General features: G+C 37.5%; 1 protein-coding gene across 1 annotated transcript; it reads right to left on the bottom strand.

Annotated features, from left to right (window-relative positions):
• Positions 1–1,365: 1,365 nt before the first annotated feature.
• On the bottom strand, positions 1,366–18,937 carry DNAJC25 (DnaJ heat shock protein family (Hsp40) member C25). The gene is made up of 4 exons (XM_001376211.5): positions 18,384–18,937; positions 12,519–12,671; positions 5,460–5,930; positions 1,366–2,675 (listed from the first exon to the last, which is right to left on the bottom strand). The coding sequence occupies exons 1-4, from the start codon at positions 18,753–18,755 to the stop codon at positions 2,553–2,555; spliced, it is 1,119 nt and encodes a 372-aa protein (XP_001376248.1). The 5' UTR covers positions 18,756–18,937; the 3' UTR covers positions 1,366–2,552.
• Between the last annotated feature and the right edge of the window lie 172 nt (positions 18,938–19,109).

The raw sequence follows: 19,109 nt of genomic DNA, 5'->3' as shown, positions 1-19,109 counted from the left end.
TTAGTCATTAGTAGATGTAAAATTGGATTGTCTCAAACTTCTAAGAAGGTCTCAGGCCTCTTACACTCTTTAAAAATCATGGATTCCCTTCTTGTGTTTAGGCAGGTAATATTTATGGATTTAACCATATTATTAATTAAAATGTCTTAGAACTATTAAGAAAATAGTTTTGACCTCACGGACCTTGTGGAAAGGTCTGAGGGACCCCCAGGGGTCCCTGGCCTATGCATTGATGACTCTCATGCTGGAGGGGGACCCTAGGCACTGTGGGAGGCCATGTACTGTTTATTAATGTTCTCATCAATGGCTTTGAGAAAAGCAGAGATGGTGTGCTGATGGGTGGTAGGGACAGACAATAATACACCAGGTGAAAGATCATCTCAAAAAGTGGAACGTTGGATGAAATGTAAGATGAAATATCATCACTATGTTGGGCTCAGTATATGGTGTGCCCAATGGGCTGATCAGACCAATATGAGCGTGGAAGGCTCTACCCCAGATCAGGCACAAATAGCCCATAAGAACGAAGATGAAATGTGATAGGGGTCAGTGAAAATGTCCTGTTTAAATTGGGGGAAAAAATCATGTTCCAAAGGTACTTAGCAAGACAGCAATACCTATGTAGACACAGTTCTAGAGATTTCAAGGACTGTGAGCTCCATGAGTTAATGGGGACATCTGGCAGCCGGAGGGGCCCATGCAATCTCAGGCTGGGCTGAGAGGGCAACAATGCTCAAGAACTGGAGAATGACTGTTCCGCTTGGACTCTGGCCACGTCAGACCATGTATTTTGTGTAGTTCTAGGTATCCCATTGATCATCTGAAGTGTTGGAAGGAAGGAAGGAAGGCAGCAAAGATAAGGAGTTCTGAGTTTTTGTCATGTGAGAAGTCCCAGAAAGAGCCAGGAGTGTGGTGGCTGGAGAAGGGAAGATTCACAAGAGAAAAGGCAGAACCTTTAAAGTATCTGACAAGCTAACACACAAAAGAGGGATTAGATCTGCTCCTTTTCACTTCTGAGGGAGGAAATAGGAACACTGAGTAGATGCTGCAAAGCTGCCAATTAGAATTGAAGAGAAAAACTATTAATAGAGTATTAGAGACATTGGAAGAACGAGTGTATCTCAAGAGGTCATTGTTTCCATATCTTGAGATCTTCATAGCACATACCCTTGTGAGGGATGCTGCAAATGGTACCCTTTTTGTACATTGCCTCAGACATCTCTCCCAGCTCTGAAACTCTGTCATGTATTGTTGTTAAGAGCTCTTAGGCTAGTCTTTTTAACTAGAGCCTGGTTCTACATTTCTATGCTATGTTGGTCAATTTTTTAAAAATTATAACTAATTTAGAATTCCAAACAAATCAAGTTGTGATATAATAAACTGTTTTATTTACATAAAGCAAAGAAATAAACCCTTTAACAAGAGAATCAGTTTACCTTGATGAAGGTGTACTGACACTTTAGTGCAAGGTTACATGCCATAGTTACTAAAGTTGTATGTTTTTGGTTGTTACCAAACAAGTACTTTCAAATACAAAGTCTTTTTAAAAAAAAAAAAGGAATCTCTAGCACAGCCAACTTGTTCCATTGTTCTGCAGCCTAACACATAATACCGATACCCTGTTAAAGTCACTGATATACATTCATGCACTTCCTGATTCTATTTTCAAAATGTTTAAGTCAGCGTTCACAACTAAACATTATTCCCTATAACTTAAGGGCTTCAGAATTTTAGGGGCAGTTTTTGTGCTATTCTGTATTTTCATTTTTGAAGAGAAATTATATTATTATTACAGAAGTCATCAAGTCATGGTGACAGACCAATTTACCCTCTTGTAGAGATTTTGACTTATTGTTCTTTTTTACTTTTCATTTTAAGAATTACAATCTTATAATGACTGTAATAAAGATCATCCTATGAGGACATGAGAGTAGAATCACTCTCCTGGAGAGTTTCTGATCATATTTATAATCCTATAACAAATGCAATAAAGACCATGTTACAAGGACACGATAGCAGAAAACTCTCCTGGAGAGACTTTTTAAAAAAACATTTCAATCCTTAATGATTGTAATAAGAAAAAGATAGAAGAATTACTCTCCTGGAGAGATTTTTGGACAAATTTACAAACCAATGATTAACTGTAGTTGTGATCTTTTTTTTTTTAAGTAATGTTTTATGCAAAACATGAGGATAGAGAAGAGCAATGAGCAACATAACAGAGAAAAGCAAGGAAAAATTCTAGAATGGAAAACCATGTACATAAAAAAGTTAAGTTTTAAAATGATTATCTGATAGAAACTACAGCATGAAGATGTAACAGCACACTAGACCCACAAAGCATGTAGAATATAAATACTGAACACCATTCTTTAAAATGTCTTAATACACTTTTATGTATGTTTTAAACTTCACATTGTCTCATTCAGTCAGATGCTTCCTGAATTTTAGATTGTTATTGAAAATAAAGTGATGAATTTTCTAAAATAATTCAATTATGGAAAAATAATTTTATAATTATTATGGTTTGGTATACAGAATTCCAATAATTGTTAGTCATCAACAAAAGTTAATCTCCCAGGTCCCTCATTCTTCATCCATCTCCTGTATCTCTTCCATCGGGAGTCATTTGCCATTTTCTTCTTCAGTTCCTCCTCTTGTTCCTGTTTGTAGACCTGCACAGAAGCACATCATATGAGCATGGGGACAGCCAATGAACACGTTCCTGGAGGTTACCTCCCTAATCACAAACAGGAGGCCCCCACTTTTCTAACTCAAAATTCTGATGTATCTACCAATATTCTCCTCCACCAGTTGCCATCACCACCCCTTCCTTTGTACTGCTGACTGTTTCAAAGATCCACTAGAGCCAAGAAAAACCAATAAACTGGAGGCATGCATAGCACCCACCCTGACCTGGCCTGGTTTTTCAAAGAGCATCCGTAAGACTGGTAACGGGGGAGGATATGAAGTCTCTGCAGAGTTAACAAATGAGCCAGCAGAGCCTGTGAGAGCCCAGGGCCACATAAAACTTTTTTTTTAATTGCCAATTTATTAAATCCAAGTTAATCTAGTATGTTGTGAAAAACTAATCTCATTTGCAAGGAACTAATCTGTTTGTGTTTTAAAAGACTATAACCAGAGGTTGCCAAATACTTCCAAAGAACACTTTAGTGTGGTGAATAAAGGGAGCCTTTTTTTGAAAAAAGTAATTCTCTAGCAAGAAGAGAACATAAAACTTTCTGGTTTTACATATATCAATACTTTTATCTTTGGTTCATTGAAAGAACATAACATCACCAAAGAGTAACTTAACTATACTTTTCCTACCACCAAATGGAGTCTCTGTTTAACTGATGCTTTTTTGTTTTAGTGTAATAAAATGGCATTTTTGATACCATCAAAATTTTAAAGCAGAAATAAATAAGAAGTTAAAACTGCTGTTTTTTTAAGGCAGGACTAAAAACCCCATCAAGACAAAATAAAGCTCACATTAAGTTGAGAACAGAATAGAACAACACAAATACAACATATTTCCTATGAACTCTGTATATCTACTTATATCAAAATTAAATGGAGTGGCATTTTTCACTTTTGCAGCTATTCTAAGGTAGTAGTATACACTCTGAAATTTGTCTTATATACTAGTAGAGTGTTTAGGCAAAACACATTATTCTTTGAAATCTTGGACATTGTCTCTAAACCCCAGCTATGAACTGCAGGTTTTCATAATTGTCAGAACCATCTTGGAAAAACCTCTAAAATTTAAAATGTTAACAGCTCTCCTCTAATCCCCCAGTGTCCCTGAAGACATAATATATGTAATTCAAGTTAGAGCAAGGAAAAATTCACTTTTACGACTATGAAAGAAAATGTGCTAAATAAATCAATAGTATAAATAAGATGATTAAACTACTTCAGAGAATAATCTTTTTAGTTCAGAAATACTAATATACAATAAGCTAATAATGCTTTATTTTTTATCTTTTGTTAAGCAGACTGAGCACACCTATAATATGCTAAAACAGAAAACCACCTGTCAAAAAGATCATTGGTGGGACAAGTAGATGGTTCAGTGGACAGAGAGTCAGGCCCAGGGACAGGAAGTCCTGGGTTCAAATGCGACCTCAGACATGTCCTAGCTGTGTGACCTTGGACAAGTCACAACCCACATTGCCTAGCCTTTACTGTTCTTCTGACTTGGAACCAATATGCAGTATCAATTCTAAGATAGAAAGTAAGGTACAAAAAGAAAGAAAAATGCTGTTGTGAAAGTAGAAAAATCATAAAATCACAGTTTATTTAAATTGAGTTTTGTTATGCTACATTCATATTTAAAATATAGCATTAAGACACAGAATCAAAGAACATCAGAAGAAATCACCTAATCCAATGACCTCATTTTATAGATGAGGAAACAAAGAATAGAGAAAATTACTCCCTGAAAAGGAAGAAAACATCAGCAAGGCAGCAGGTCACATTTGAACCCAGGACCTCCTGTCTCTGGGCCTGGCTCTCCATCCACTTAGCAAACTAGCTGCCCACTACTTTACTCTTCTTCAAGAATTCTGCTGCAGTCATGTTGCCTTATGTGACTGTGCCCCAGGCCTGGAATGCGCTCTATCTTTACCTGCCCCACAGAGAACCCCTGCTTCCCTCAAAGCTCAGGCTGGAATGTCATCTACACACATATCCTGAAGATGCCCGCAGCTGCTGGGGCTTTTGTTTCTATTCGACATCTATTACTTTATGTCCGAGCCACTCTCTCTTAATAAAATATAAGCTTCCCCAAGGCATAGGCAGAGTACTTGGCACATAAGCAAGAGCTTAATGAATGCCTGATGAATTGAATCTTTAACTCCTCAAAGAAGAGTTAACTACATTACTGAGGATTAAGTTTTCAGAAATGTCAATATTTTCAGGTATACATTTGGAAAGCATTAACAGAACTATTTTTTTTTAAACTAACCGCCTTAAAATTTAGGCAAATATTTGAGCCATTTCTTATTTTATCTTGGAATAACACTATTCCAAGATATTTCATCCTATTTTTTCATCCGCATATTTTATATGTTAAAAATGAACATCTGAGGTCAGTTTCCAAAACTGAACCAGTTTGAATAAAGTGAGCCGGGACCGAAAGTGGCCAATTCAACAAAGGATGTCTTCAAACAGTTAAGCAATGCTGCCTCTACCTACTGCAATTCTCTCACATGAAGGACACAGAAGTCAGACCAGACTGAATTTTTCTGATACACAGACTATGCCTTGTGAAAATTCTTCTAAAATATCTGTAGTTAATATTGCAAAAAGAAAATTATAGTTAGCAAAAGTAGCTTTTTCTCACTGACAAATATACTCACACCCTTCTTTTATAATACATTTAAATAAAATTAAGCATCTTTCTACTTCTAACATTACAGAATACACAAATTATTAAAACAGTTTAGGATACTCACTTCATAGTTCTCTTTTATCCACAGTTTCCGTTTAAGAAAAGTTTCTTTCTGATGATCTTCTAGACTGTCAAACTGAGATTCAGACATTTTCATATATTTACGAATGAGATATAGCCTCTCTTCTTCTCCATACTTTTGGCCTTTTATATTAAAATGATAAATCCACCGGCAATACCAGACTACGTATGCACACAGGTGATAAGGAGCTAAAATAATTTTAAATAGTAAAATATCACCTACTTTAGGTTTCTGATAGCCTCCTTTTATATCTATTTTACTTTTTATTATATTTTTGATGATGTTTTCTTCCTCCTCACGGATTTCTTCCTTGGATCGTCTGTTTTTGCCCTTCTCTTTGGCTTTGTTAAGCAGCCCTTGCTGCTTGGCAATTTCAATAGCTTGAATACGATACTTTGGCACTGTGGCTAGGTAGTTGATGGCCTCATTATAGCTACTCCACCAGCTGAAAAACTAGAAATATTTAACAAAGAAAACAGTCACTTTTATTTGCAAATATGACCCTAAACTAAGCAACAAAAAGTTAGCTGATCACCAAAAACACCCAACACTATACATCTGTATAAAAGTCTTATCTGTATTAGAAGACAAAATTAAGTCCATTTTCAAAAAGTCATGATATGATAATAGAGGGGCAACAACAGATTACTTTTATATGCTTTACAGTTTCAAAAGCATTAATTGGCTTGCCCTAATCACACACAAATGTCAGAGCCAAGATCTAAACCAAAGTTCTGACTTTAAATCTGAAGCTCTTTTCATTACACCACACTGCCCCCAGATAATCTAAAGAAATATTATAACTCATAACAGCAACAGTGAACACTTTAATGCTTGCAAAGCCCATTATACACACTTAACCTCATTTGCTTCTCACAAAAGCTGTGTAAAGTAGGTATTAATATCACCTCTTCTCTATAGAGAAGAAAACAAAGGCTCAGAGAGGCTGACTAGACTTTACCTTCCTTCTTAGAACCTTAGAACCGTGTATTGGTTCTAAGAGAGAATTGCAGTAAGGGTTAGGCAATGGGGTTAAGTGACTTGCCCAAGATCACACAGCTAGGAAGTGTCTGAGGTCAGATTTGAACTCCTGTCTCGAAGCCTGGCTCTCAATCCACTGAGCTACCCAGCTGTCCCCTACTTCTCTTTTCTATGAAGGCTTCCCTTTTCCCAGCATTGGAGAAAGAGGCTAAAAGGTAAGATAAGTACCAGGTCTTCTCCAGCATGCAAACAATTCCAATCTATGGTGATAAGCAGTCTCCCTTAAGGTCGAGATACCCTTTCAAAAATGTTCAGTACAATGAACAGGCAGCTTTCAAAAGAAGAGATGGGAACAAATGGTCCAGATCACCAAGAGAAATGAACATTTTAAAGCTGAGTGACGTTTTAACTCACATCCTGAGGCAAGCAAAGATGACAAGATATGAAAATAACTACTGGGAAAGGCAATGGAATTATGGATCCTCTAGTGGAGTCATGAACAGTCATACCATTCTGAAATACAATTTGAAATTATGCTAATAAGTCACTAAAATATACTCTTTGAAAATATGTTTGGCATGACTTCACATGTATAACTGATATACTGTTTGCCTTCTTAATGGATGGGGTGGCAGAATCATTGTCATCATCAATTTTTCATTCCTATCCAAATGTGCGTTTATATTTGGTATATGTTGTCCATGTAGTTGCATGTAACAGTCTGGACAATAGTCTTAATCTGCTTAGTTTTGTTTCTTTTGTCCCCCTGAGGGTGGCTGCACATTTTGGACAGAATTTGCAAATGAACAATGATTTGTGTCAGATTCTAAGAGGAAAAGAAAAGTGAGTTAGATTACTTTTGGGAAACTGCAAAGGTTGTCTAAAACCCCCAACTTCTAATTAAAACAAAGATCCATTTAAAAAATATTCTACCATCTGGCTATGGGTTATGATCTCTTAAGTATTAAAAATGAATACTGTTCAGAGTACAATGTAAAGGGGATGTTGAGAAAGCTGTTAACATATAATATGAGGAACTAGAGTGAAGCCTATCATTGAAGAAATGCATGACTGAATAGGCTGCTCATACAAGGAAGAATAAGGGATAAGTGAGGGGCAGCCAGCTCAGCAGTCCATGATGTCCGCAGGATATCAGAAGAAATCAAGAAAGGTCCCTAACATACGAGGTGGACCACTTGTGCTAAATACATGGGAACATGGACAAGAATTGCAGAAAATTGGCAAGTTATGTGTCGATTATAATCCCTATCCATGAGAGTATTTGGATAAGCACTGACAAAAATATGAAGAATTCTGAAAGACTTGGGAAGACTTGTACTGATATAGAACAAAGCAATCAAAGCATTTATTAATCACCTACTATGTGACGTGCATTGTTCTAAGGGCTGGAGATAAAAAATGAACACCTGCAAACAGTAACCATTTCCCCAAAGCAAATGGGCTTAGAAAGTCTCAGTACCTCAAAATTTAAATTCTTGACCTTTTGATGAAAGGCTCTAGTGTCTGTAAACTTTGAAAGGCAATTTTCCATGAATTTATCCAAAGCATGGCAGTGGAAGAATTTGCCTTAAATATGAAAGGAAGAATGGCTTCTTGTAGTGTGCCAGGTGCTTTCAAGATATTGAGAAGGCTATGCAGATTTTCTGAAAGGGGTTACAAAGAGCTGCACCTTCAGACCTCCTGAGAAAAATATCAAAAATTGCCGTGCAGAAAGGCTGTTAGCAATGGAAATAGGAGATAAGTCACAGAGGAAACCAAAGATTCTTCTTCCCGTTATGATTAGGAAGAAGGAAACATTTTGTATTCCTTAATGAAAAAGAAAAATTGAACTTTCTGAACTCTAGAATTTGGCTTAAGAATAAACAAGGAGCTAAAATTCAAATGCATATCTTATTTTTATAATTCTTTTAAAATCATCTGCATAGAGATGTAATTACTACATCCATCATACAATCTTGAATTAGGAAAGGATCTTATATCATTTCATCTAAACTGCTCATTTTACAGATGAGGAAGCTCCAGGACTCTTCTCTGGGACAAAAATAGAGCAACCAATAACATCTTAACATACATTAATGACAGATTAATCCTTTAAAAAAAGGAAGGACTTAACAAGAGAATTTCTATCTGGGATCTGAGTCTCACCAAAAAGGAGAAATCAGCTGTTGGGATAGAATAGATAGGAATGTTGTGAGGAAGTAAAGAAGTCCTTGGAAAAGTAATGGAAAATGAATGTAAAATTGTAGCATCATAAAGTAAAAATGGTATCAGGAATAACAAGGCTCAGAATGAGTTGAGATGAGACAAGAAAGCCAATGACAGCAAAAAAGGTAGGGGTTTTATAAAAATTTTATTGAAGATAAGAGAGTAAAATCCAAGAGAAATCACCTCTGCTTGGGATGGATGAAACAATGAGAGCCTGACGATGGAGAAATGGAACTTATTCGACTCTCATTCTGTTCTCTTTGTTAAAGACAATGACTTTTTTTTTGGACTAGAAAAGAGAGCAAAAATTACTAACAAAGTTGATACCCAGAATAATTAGATAGTACTGGAATATCTATTTTCCCTAAGTTCATCACTTGGCCAATATAAACTATATCTTGAAGTACTTGAAGAACTAGCAGGTGGTACTGCTAAGCTACTATTCCATAATCTTTAAAAGACCAAAGAGAATGGAAGAGGATTATTGAGAACAGTACCAGAGAAATGTAAAATGTCCCAATTAAAAAAAAAAGAAGGAATGCAGCCTGGAAAAAAACCCCGCAATGAGCTTGATTTTGATTCCTAGAAAAATTCTAGAACACATTTTTAGAAGATTAGTTATCAACTAGAAAAGGAAAAGTGATCTCAGAAATAATAGCATTACTTCATAAAGATATGGTCATGTCAGACTAATTTTATTTACTTTTTAAATATGGTTATTTAAGTCATAAATCAAGAAAATATAAAATAAAATAAACATATTTTGGCAAAAATCAATTATAAGGTTATGAAATTGTTTTAGCAAAACATTTGGTAAAATCTCATATTATTTTGTGGAGAAGACAGAGCTAGGAAATAGTACATTTAGATGGATTCAGAATTGTTTGGAATGGTCAAACCCAACAGGAGGTATTAATGGTTCCACATCAATTTGAAAGGCTAATTCCAGTAGAGTGCACCAACGATCTGCACTAGGCACTATGCTGCTTAAAATTTTTACAACTGACTTAGATAAAAGGATAGATGGCATCCTGATCCAGTGTGCAGATGACACAGGATCCAAAGAGTTCTTATTAGGGTATAACATTGGGACAAATCTAGGAGGATTAAATTTAATAGGAATTAGTGAAAAAAATCTTATTCTTCAATTCAAAGCATCAACACATGAAAAGAGTGAGACACGTATAGTAGTATGAATAGCTCAACAGTAGTTTATCTGAGGGTCTCAGTAGTTAGTCAAGGGCACAATATGAATCAAGAATATTTACACAGACAAATCTGCCCCCCAAATCCCTAATACAGCTTCTAAACTGCATTAAGAAAAGTATAGCTTTTAGAAACAAAATAGTGAAGGGGACAGCTGGGTGGCTCAGTGGATTGAGAGTCAGGTCTAGAGATGGGAGGTCCTGGGTTCAAATGTGGTCTCAGACACTTTCCAGCTGTGTGACCCTGGCAAGTTACTTGATGCCCATTGCCTAGCCCTTACCACTCTTTTGCCATGGAGTCAATACACAGTGTTGATTCTAAGACGGAAGGTAAGACTTTAAAAAAAATAACAAAGTAGCGACAGTCCCATTACATTCTGCTTAGTCAGATCACATCTGGAACTGAAGTATGTTCTGGTTCTTAAGTCCATATTTAAGTACACCAACAGATAGAAGTACACCTAAAGAAGGTTCTGAATATAACTGGTTCAAGTTCACACCACAATTTCATTTGATTTAAAAACAAAACTGAAGAAGGCATCAAAATAGCAAGGAGGAGACTAAGCTATCGCTCTTTGCAGATGACATGATGGTGTACTTAAAGAATCCTAGAGATTCAACCAAAAAGCTAATTGAAATAATCAACAACTTTAGCAAAGTTGCAGGATACAAAATAAACCCACATAAGTCATCAGCATTTCTATATATCTCCAACACAGCTCAGCAGCAAAAACTAGAAAGAGAAATCCCATTCAAAATCACCTTAGACAAAATAAAATACTTAGGAATCTATCTCCCAAGACAAACACAGGAACTATATGAACAACTACAAAACACTCTCCACACAACTAAAACTAGACTTGAGCAATTGGAAAAACATTAACTGCTCATGGGTAGGATGAGCCAATATAGTAAAAATGACCACCCTACCCAAACCTATCTATCTATTTAGTGCCATACCCATTGAACTTCCAAAATATTTCTTTACTGATTTAGAAAAAACCATAACAAAGGACATTTGGAGGAACAAAGGATCAAGGATATCCAGGGAAATAATGAAAACTCAAACTATATTACAAAGCAGCAGTCATCAAAACAATTTGGTACTGGCTAAGAGACAGAAAGGAGAATCAGTGGAATAGACTTGGGGCAAGTGACCTCAGCAAGACAATATATGATAAACCCAAAGATCCCAGCTTTTGGGTCAAAAATCCACTATTCGATAAAAACTGCTGGAAAAACTGGAAGACAGTGTGGGAGAGATTAGGAATTGATCAACACCTCATACCCTACACCAAGATAAATTCAAAATGGGTGACTGACATGAACAGAAGGAAACTATAAGTAAATTATGTGAACACAGAGTAGTATACATGTCAGACCTTGGGGAAGGGAAAGACTTTAAAACCAAGCAAGACATAGAAAGAGTCATGAAATGTAAAATAAATAATTTTGACTACATCAAATTAAAAAGCTTTTGTACAAACAAAACCAATATAACTAAAATCAGAAGGAAAGCAACAAATTGGGAAAAAATCTTCATAAAAACCTCGGACAAAGGTTTAATTACTCAAATTTACATAGAGCTAAATCAATTGTACAAAAAGTCAAGCCATTCTCCAATTGATAGATGGGCAAGGGACATGGATAGGCAGTTCTCAGCCAAAGAAATCAAAACTATTAATAAGCACATGAAAAAGTGCTCTACATCTCTTATAATCAGAGAGATGCAAATCAAAACAACTCTGAGGTATCACCTCACACCTAGCAGATTGGCTAACATGACCGCTATGGAAAGTAATGAATGCTGGAGGGGATGTGGCAAAGTAGGGACATTAATTCATTGCTGGTAGAGTTGTGAACTGATCCAACCATTCTGGAGGGCAATTTGGAACTATGCCCAAAGGGGGATAAAAGACTGTCTGCCCTTTGATCCAGCCATAGCACTGATGGGTTTATACACCAAAGACATAATAAGGAAAAAGACTTGTACAAGAATATTCATAGCTACGCTCTTTGTGATGGCAAAAAATTGGAAACTGAGGGGATGCCCTTCAATTGGGGAATGGCTGAACAAATTGTGGTATATGTTGGTGATGGAATACTATTGTGCAAAAAGGAATAATAAAGTGGAGGAATTCCATGGAGACTGGAACAACCTCCAGGAAGTGATGCAGAGCGAAAGGAGCAGAACCAGGAAAACATTGTACACAGAGACTGATACACTGTGGTACAATTGAAGGTAATGGACTCCTCCACTAGGGACAATGCAATGTCTCTGAACAATCTGCAGGGATCTAAAAAACACTATCCACAAACAGAGGAGAGAGGAGAGGAGAGTGACAGACAAAGAAGAGTTTGATGGGAATAGTCAGGGCAAGGGATAAGAGCTTAAAGGGAAATAATTATAGCATTAAAAAGCAAAAATGAAACTTTTAAAAATAAATAATAAACTCAATTAGATAGCTGGATAAATGAACTCTTTCACAAAGTCAAAATTTAATCTAATGTTGAATATGAAACTTTACTTAATTGTATATATAATTTATCTAGGCACATCTTAGCCTATTCCAAAATGGATTCAGGGTAACAAAAAGTATTATCTAAATGTTCAAAGAAAAAAATATACCTGAAACACGGAGATAGCACACACAGTGACGATAATGACAATTCTGACATCTACTTTAGGAGCTAATCGTCGACTGTAGTAGTGATAATAATGGCTATAGTACTCTTCAGGATGATCCAGCATATAATCATAATCTTTACGTGTTTCTTCATCCTATAAAATGCAAGATACTACATGTTATCATTTCAGATATCCAAATGTCTAATATGTGAAATCAGGAACATTTCATAACCTGGTATACATATCACTAATGTTCAAATTTAACTTTAGAATTTCAAAAGTAAACCTGTTATACTTAAGAATTTAAGCTCTCAAGATCAGAAAACTCTCTTTTCCATGAAGCCTGACAGCTTTCATAAATTATTTTTCTAAAAAAAGCTGAATATCAAATACTAACAATATTAAAAATACACTACCCTGAAATTCAATATTGTTAATATAGACCTCACTTATTAATTTTTTTGTGGCAGCATAGTATAATAGAACAAGCAGTGGTCTTGAACTCAGAAGACAGGTTCAAATCTCGACAATGCTATTTATTTTACTCCTCTATTTATGTTGTGTCCTTATTTTACTCCCCTGTTTATGTTGTACAGTAATGGCAAACCTTTTAGAGACCATGAGCTGTGCCTTGCCTCCCAACTGCAACCAGTGTCCTCCCCCCACCCCAAGCCTTACCCTGACAATGGAGGGGAGTGGCCCATGTGCTCTGCTCAGGGGAGGTGCAGTAGAAATGGGAAGGGAGCACCTCTGCAGGAGTCCCTCTGCCTTACTAGTAACTCTGTGGGGGACAACACATGTGCACAGAGAGGTCTCTGTATGCCATCTTTGGCACACATGCCATAGGTTTGTCATCATGGCTCTAGTAGAACACAAGTTCCTTGGGGGCAAGGTGATTCCCATTTTTTGCCTCCCTAAAACTACTAACACAAAATAAGTGCTTACTAAAGTTTGTAAAATTGAATCAAAATGAATGTGAGCTTGAATTGCTTATTCTGAGACTCAGTTTCCCCATGCAAAAAATGGAGGTAATAACACTTTATGCTCTACCTCATCAGATTGTTTGGAGGATCATGAGATAATAAAAGTAAAACATTTTACAAACTTTAAAGCATCATGTAAATGTTATTATATTAGTAAATATTAAATGTTATTATAGATCTACCATTACTAGAAACTTTAAAACAATTAAAATTTATTTCATTCTCCCCTGTTTCATTGCTAATTTTGATATTTGTCTTCTCTCTTATTAGACTGTTAGTGCTATAAGAACAGGCTTGATATTGTATTAATCTTTATACATTTAATACCTGGAACAGCATCTCATATATATTACAATGATATTTAATAAATGTTTGATGAACTGGCCTTACTGATCATGTTTTCATAGTACATCCTGTACAACTATAGATAGCTCCATTAAAGAATACAAATACTCATGGGGTAGCTAGGTGGCTCAGTGGAATGAGAGCCAGGCCCAGAGATAGGAGGTCTTGGGTTCAAATCTGGCCTCAGACACTTCCCAGCTGTGTGACCCTGGACAAGTCACTTAACATCCATTGCCTAGCCCTTATTGCTCTTCTGTCTTAGATCCAATCCAAGGTATTGATTTCAAGATGGAAGGTAAGGGTTAAAGAAAATATTAATATTCCATAAAGACAAACTTAAAAAAAAACAAAACAAAACTCTCTTTATCTGTCTTAGTATCAATTCTAAGATAGAAGAGCAGCAAGCAAGGGGCTAGGGAAGTGGAGTTAAGAGACTTGCCCAGGGTCACACAGCTAGGATGTATATGAGGCCAGATTTGAATTCAGGTTCTCCTCATTCCAGGCCTGGTGCTCCATCCACTAGGCTATCTACCTGCCCCCACAGCAAACTTAAAAAGCATGTAAAAACTTCCTTCAATACAGGTGGGAGCAAAGATGATGTCTAACATGTGGAATCATGTTTCAGCTACCTGATGACAATGATGACCAAAGAACAGCATTAAAAAGGAGATGGAGAATGGATCAGTGAATGTTTCTGGGTCTATATGACCGAATAGTTCTCATATGAAGAGTCATTCATAAACTGATAAATGAACAATTGATATGAATAGGCAATTTTCAAATGAAGATATCAAGTTATTTATAGTCATATGGAAAAATGCTCTCACTCTTGATTAGAGAAATGCAAATAAAACAACTCTGAGGCTCCACCCTGGATTGAAGTTCCAACCTGTCAGATTGGACAATATGACAGAAAAGAAAAATGTTGGAGGGGATTTGGAAAAATTGGGGACACTAATACGCTGGTGGTGGAATTGTAATCTGTTCTGGCCCAATCATTCTGGAGAGCAATTTGGAACTATGCTCAAAGAACTCTAAAACTGTGCATATCCTTTGATCCAGCAGTACCATTACTAGGTCTTTATCCGAAAGAGATAAAAATCTTAAAAGGAAAAGGGACCTATTTGTACCAAAATATTTATTGCAGTTCTTTTTTTGTGGTAGCAACAAATTGGAATTTATGGGGTTGTTCATCAATTAAGGAATGGCTAAACAAGTTGGGGTATGTGACTGCAATGGAATATTAAGAAATAAGCAGGGGGCAGCTGGGTTGTTCAGTGGATTGAGAACCAGGCCTAGAGACAGGAGGTCCTAGGTTCAAATCCGGCCTCAGCTACTTCCTAGCTGTGTGACCCTGGACAAGTCACTTGACCCCCATTGCCTAGCCCTTACCACTCTTCTGCCTTGGAGCCAATACACAGTATTGACTCCAAGACGGAAGGTAAGGGTTTATTAAAAAAAAAAAAGAAATAAGCAGGACAATTTCAGAAAAATCTGTAAAGACTTACAAATGAACTGATGCAAATGAAATGAACAGAACCAGAACATGGTATATAGTGTCATCCATATTTTTTGATGAACAACTCTGAATGACCTACTCAGTAATGCAGTGATCCAAGACAATCCCAGAGACTCATGATGAAAAATATCATCTGCTTCTGAGAAAGAATTAGTAGTCTGATGCAGATGGAAACATCTTTTCCACAAAATGACCAATACGGAAATGTTTTATATGATTGTATATGTAAAATCTTTATCAGATTACTTACCATCTCAGAAAGGGGGGGAAGGGTAGGATGGAGGAAGTGAGGGAACATGTGAAGGAGTGAAAAAATTGTGGAATTCAAAATTAAAAAAAAATGAATGTTAAAAATTATTTTTGTATTTAATGGGGGGAAAATAAAATATTATTTTTAAAAAGTTATACATGAGGTCAAATTCACAGCTTAGACCATATTGTCCATGTAGCATTCATTAAAACATGTAGTAGGAAAATGACATTCTAAATAATCACAAATAAAGAAAAAATGTTTTAAGACTTTGGGACTTGTCAATTTCAAACAATAAACTGAAAGGGAAATGTCGCAAGCTTGTGAGGCATGCCAGTTTAGAAAATTATCAGAAACAGGTTCCAAAGACTGGTTTTTGTCCTGTAGCTAACTTCTTTCTCAACTTATTTGCTGGCTTACAAAACTCTCAGGAGAAAGAAGCCAAAAAAAACCTACTGTTGTAAATATTAGAAAAGATTAGATAAACAAATGAAAAGGACCTTATTTTGTGGTGCCCTTCCCCCAAATTGGGACAAAAGACTTTTTAATGCAAAGATGGCATGAGAGATGATTTTGTAAAGTGTGAGTTGAGGAAACTCAAACTGTGGAAAAATGCAAGAAATTTTTGGGGAGGGATGAAGGAAAGGAAATTTGAAGGAAAAGAAATACAAGGTTTTTTTTAGGTGGCCTTTGCAAATCCAAAGACCTTCTGTTGGGTTAGAAATATAAGGACATAAGAGTTTATTATGAAAGCAAACCAAATTAAAATGTCTAGTATCTTATAAAAGAGGCAAGAGTAGAATAATGGATAAGAGAGCAGACTTGGGAGTCAAAAAAGTCCTGAGTTCAAGTCCCACCTCTGACACATTCTTGTGCTGTGACCCTGTAACAAATCATTTAACCTTTCAGTGTTCCTAAGTAAACTCTGAGACCAAAGCCTCTGGGAGAGGGAATTTCCTATTCAGGAATTTGAACAGCAAAATCCACCAGGGACAGATGAATTTCCTTTCTAAAAAAATCTATCACAGAAGTTCTACTTCAGTGCCACACTGTGACACCCAAGCAACACTGTATTCTTGAAAGGTACAATTGTGTATAATCTCAACGACAGACTATTGTCTGATGGAGCAGTCTCAGAGAGGCTCATCAATAGTAGACAACTACAGGATGAATTCTTTGGCCAAGGAGGTGCCCCAAACAAATATTTTTTAAATAGACCTCACTAGTGAGCACAACCATTCTGTTTCTGCAGTGATGATGGCAGAATACTAGGAGACAGGGGATATGGCAAGAATCACACAATTTTAAGGTGCTTGGAAAAAATACTAATGTACACATAATCATAGTAATTAGAGCTGAAAGGTCTTAGAGATCATCAAGTCCAATCACCTCATTTTTTGAGGCATAAAGAGGTAAAATGACTTACCCAAAGTCACGATGATAAATGTATGAAGAGGGTTTTGAATCTAGGATATTTGTATATTTGGGCAATCAATGACCTCTTTGAGGTATATGCTTGGTAGAATTTTTAGATCAATGGGTATGGATATTTTAGTTATTTTATTTGCATAATATTTATTTTATTATAATTTTTTATAAATATAAAGATAATAAATATTTATCTTTAAAGAGAGGTATTCCCCCACACTCAATTCATTTTAGTTTGGTGATGCATTAGTTCAATACATCACTATAGTTGGTCCAAGGACATTAATTGTGATACTCCATTAGTGTTCCTTCAGGCTAAATGAATTAAAGTTAAGGAAGCTAGTACACTTTAGAGTCAGTACTGAATGATACACAGATCTAAGAGGGGAATTAGGAGAAAATGCTCAAGGTTGTTGTCAGAATATAGAAATAAAATATGCAATTTCAAATTCAAACCCAATATTAGCCCAAATACAGGCTGACCTAATAAAGATGATTATAGTCTTAACATAACACCAAAGGGGGAAAAGTAGTCCAAAACATAAAAATACCTGCTCTTGGCTGTTTCTAAAAAGTGCAGGCAGAGATGCTTTCATATCCAAGTCAAAAAGTGCCTTTCATACTCTCTATCTGACCTGCTTAAGGTCATTTTGCAGGGGCTTCTCTTTTTTTAACAAGCATTTCTACTGTCTTTGTATATTTGGGCAAATTCTTCTCAACTCTTAACACTAAAAAATCTTGTCACTACAATATTTAATAGTCACCTACTGTTCCCCGCCAGATTCATGGGGCTATTTTATCCCTACGCTACAACCTCATCCCCGGACTGGTCACTATTCAAGAAAACTCTCCCTCCCCGATTTCTAAAACTGGATTAAAAGAGGCAAGAACTTCAATCTCAAAGGCCAACACTCCAAGATGCAAAGTAACAGTGATTTCCCTGAGATATGAAAGTACAACTCTGCAAAGTGGTGTATAATTATTTCTACAGCCAATTTATAGATAAGGAAACAGGTTCAAAAAGGCCTAGGATGATTACAGTGGTCAAGGCAAGGTTTAAGAGTATTTATCTGGATTTCAAAGAATTTGAGAGCTGGAAGGAACCTTGGAGACTCTCTTGCACAGAAACCCAGGTCTGCCTCTTACTAACCTATGAACTTTAGATAAGTCATTTAAGATCTTTTTAAGGGAGATATGGAGTTGTTCTCCGGGGACCCAGAACAAAATCTCGGGAGTTGGGTGTGTGTGTGTTACAAGGGTTACGGGGTTTTCAGAGGCTCAGCCTCGGCCCTGCGGCCCTCTAGTCTTCCTCCTTAGCCCCGCCCCCGGCCCAGGCTCACCTTGAGGACCTCGTAGGCAGTGGCCACCAGCAGAAAGGTCTCCTGCGCGCTCTCGAGGCTCTCGCCGCCGGCGCGCCGCACTAGGTCCGGGTGGTGGCGACGCGCGAGCTGCCGGTAGGCGCGCGCGATCTCCGCCTTGCCTGCCTTGCGGCTCACCCCGAGCACGTCGTAGCAGTTGTGCGAGCCGCAGTAGAGCCCCTTTACCAGAGCCCCAGCCCGGCCCGACAGCAGCAGCAGCGGCAGTACCAACAGCAGCCACTGCCGGCCCCCAGCGCCAGGCCAGGTGGCGGGCGCGGGAGGCAGGCGGCGGCTGCAGCAGCAAGACCCGCTCCCTTCATCGCCGCGCTCCCCGGGGGGCGCCGCCGCCACCATCGCTGGCTTTCACAGCCCCGACTGGCTCCTGCCTCGGCGCTTCCCTAACACGTCGATGGCCCTTGCCTCCATCGCTGGCTTTCACAGCGCCCACTGGCTCCTGGCACGGCGCTTCCTTTAAACGTCAGCAACCCGTGAATGAGGAGGGGGCGGATAAAAGAGACACGTAGCTTGGCGGGACTTCCACGTCCTTAGTGACGGTTGCTAGGGGAGGAGAAACGTGTTACTTCGCCCCTCCCTTCCTCGTCTCCGCTATGGTCTAAGGTTCTGGGACTGAAATGGTGTAATAAAGCCCCTTCCTGAATTTGGGAGAAGGGTTTTAACCCTTCTCAACCTGGTCCCCTCCTACCTTTC

This window comes from Monodelphis domestica, chromosome 7, assembly GCF_027887165.1.
Source record: "Monodelphis domestica isolate mMonDom1 chromosome 7, mMonDom1.pri, whole genome shotgun sequence".
Lineage (NCBI taxonomy): Eukaryota > Metazoa > Chordata > Mammalia > Didelphimorphia > Didelphidae > Monodelphis > Monodelphis domestica.
This window is presented reverse-complemented; position numbering and strand designations above follow the sequence as displayed.

Coding starts and splice junctions, on each gene's coding strand:
- DNAJC25 (XM_001376211.5), bottom strand. CDS start 18,755: ATGGTGGCGGCGGCGCCCCCCGGGGAGCGCGGCGATGAAGGGAGCGGG. Junction 5,931..12,518: donor GTGCTATCTCCGTGTTTCAG/GTATATTTTTTT, acceptor AAATATTTCTAG/TTTTTCAGCTGGTGGAGTAG. Junction 2,676..5,459: donor GGATAAAAGAGAACTATGAA/GTGAGTATCCTA, acceptor GCTTCTGTGCAG/GTCTACAAACAGGAACAAGA.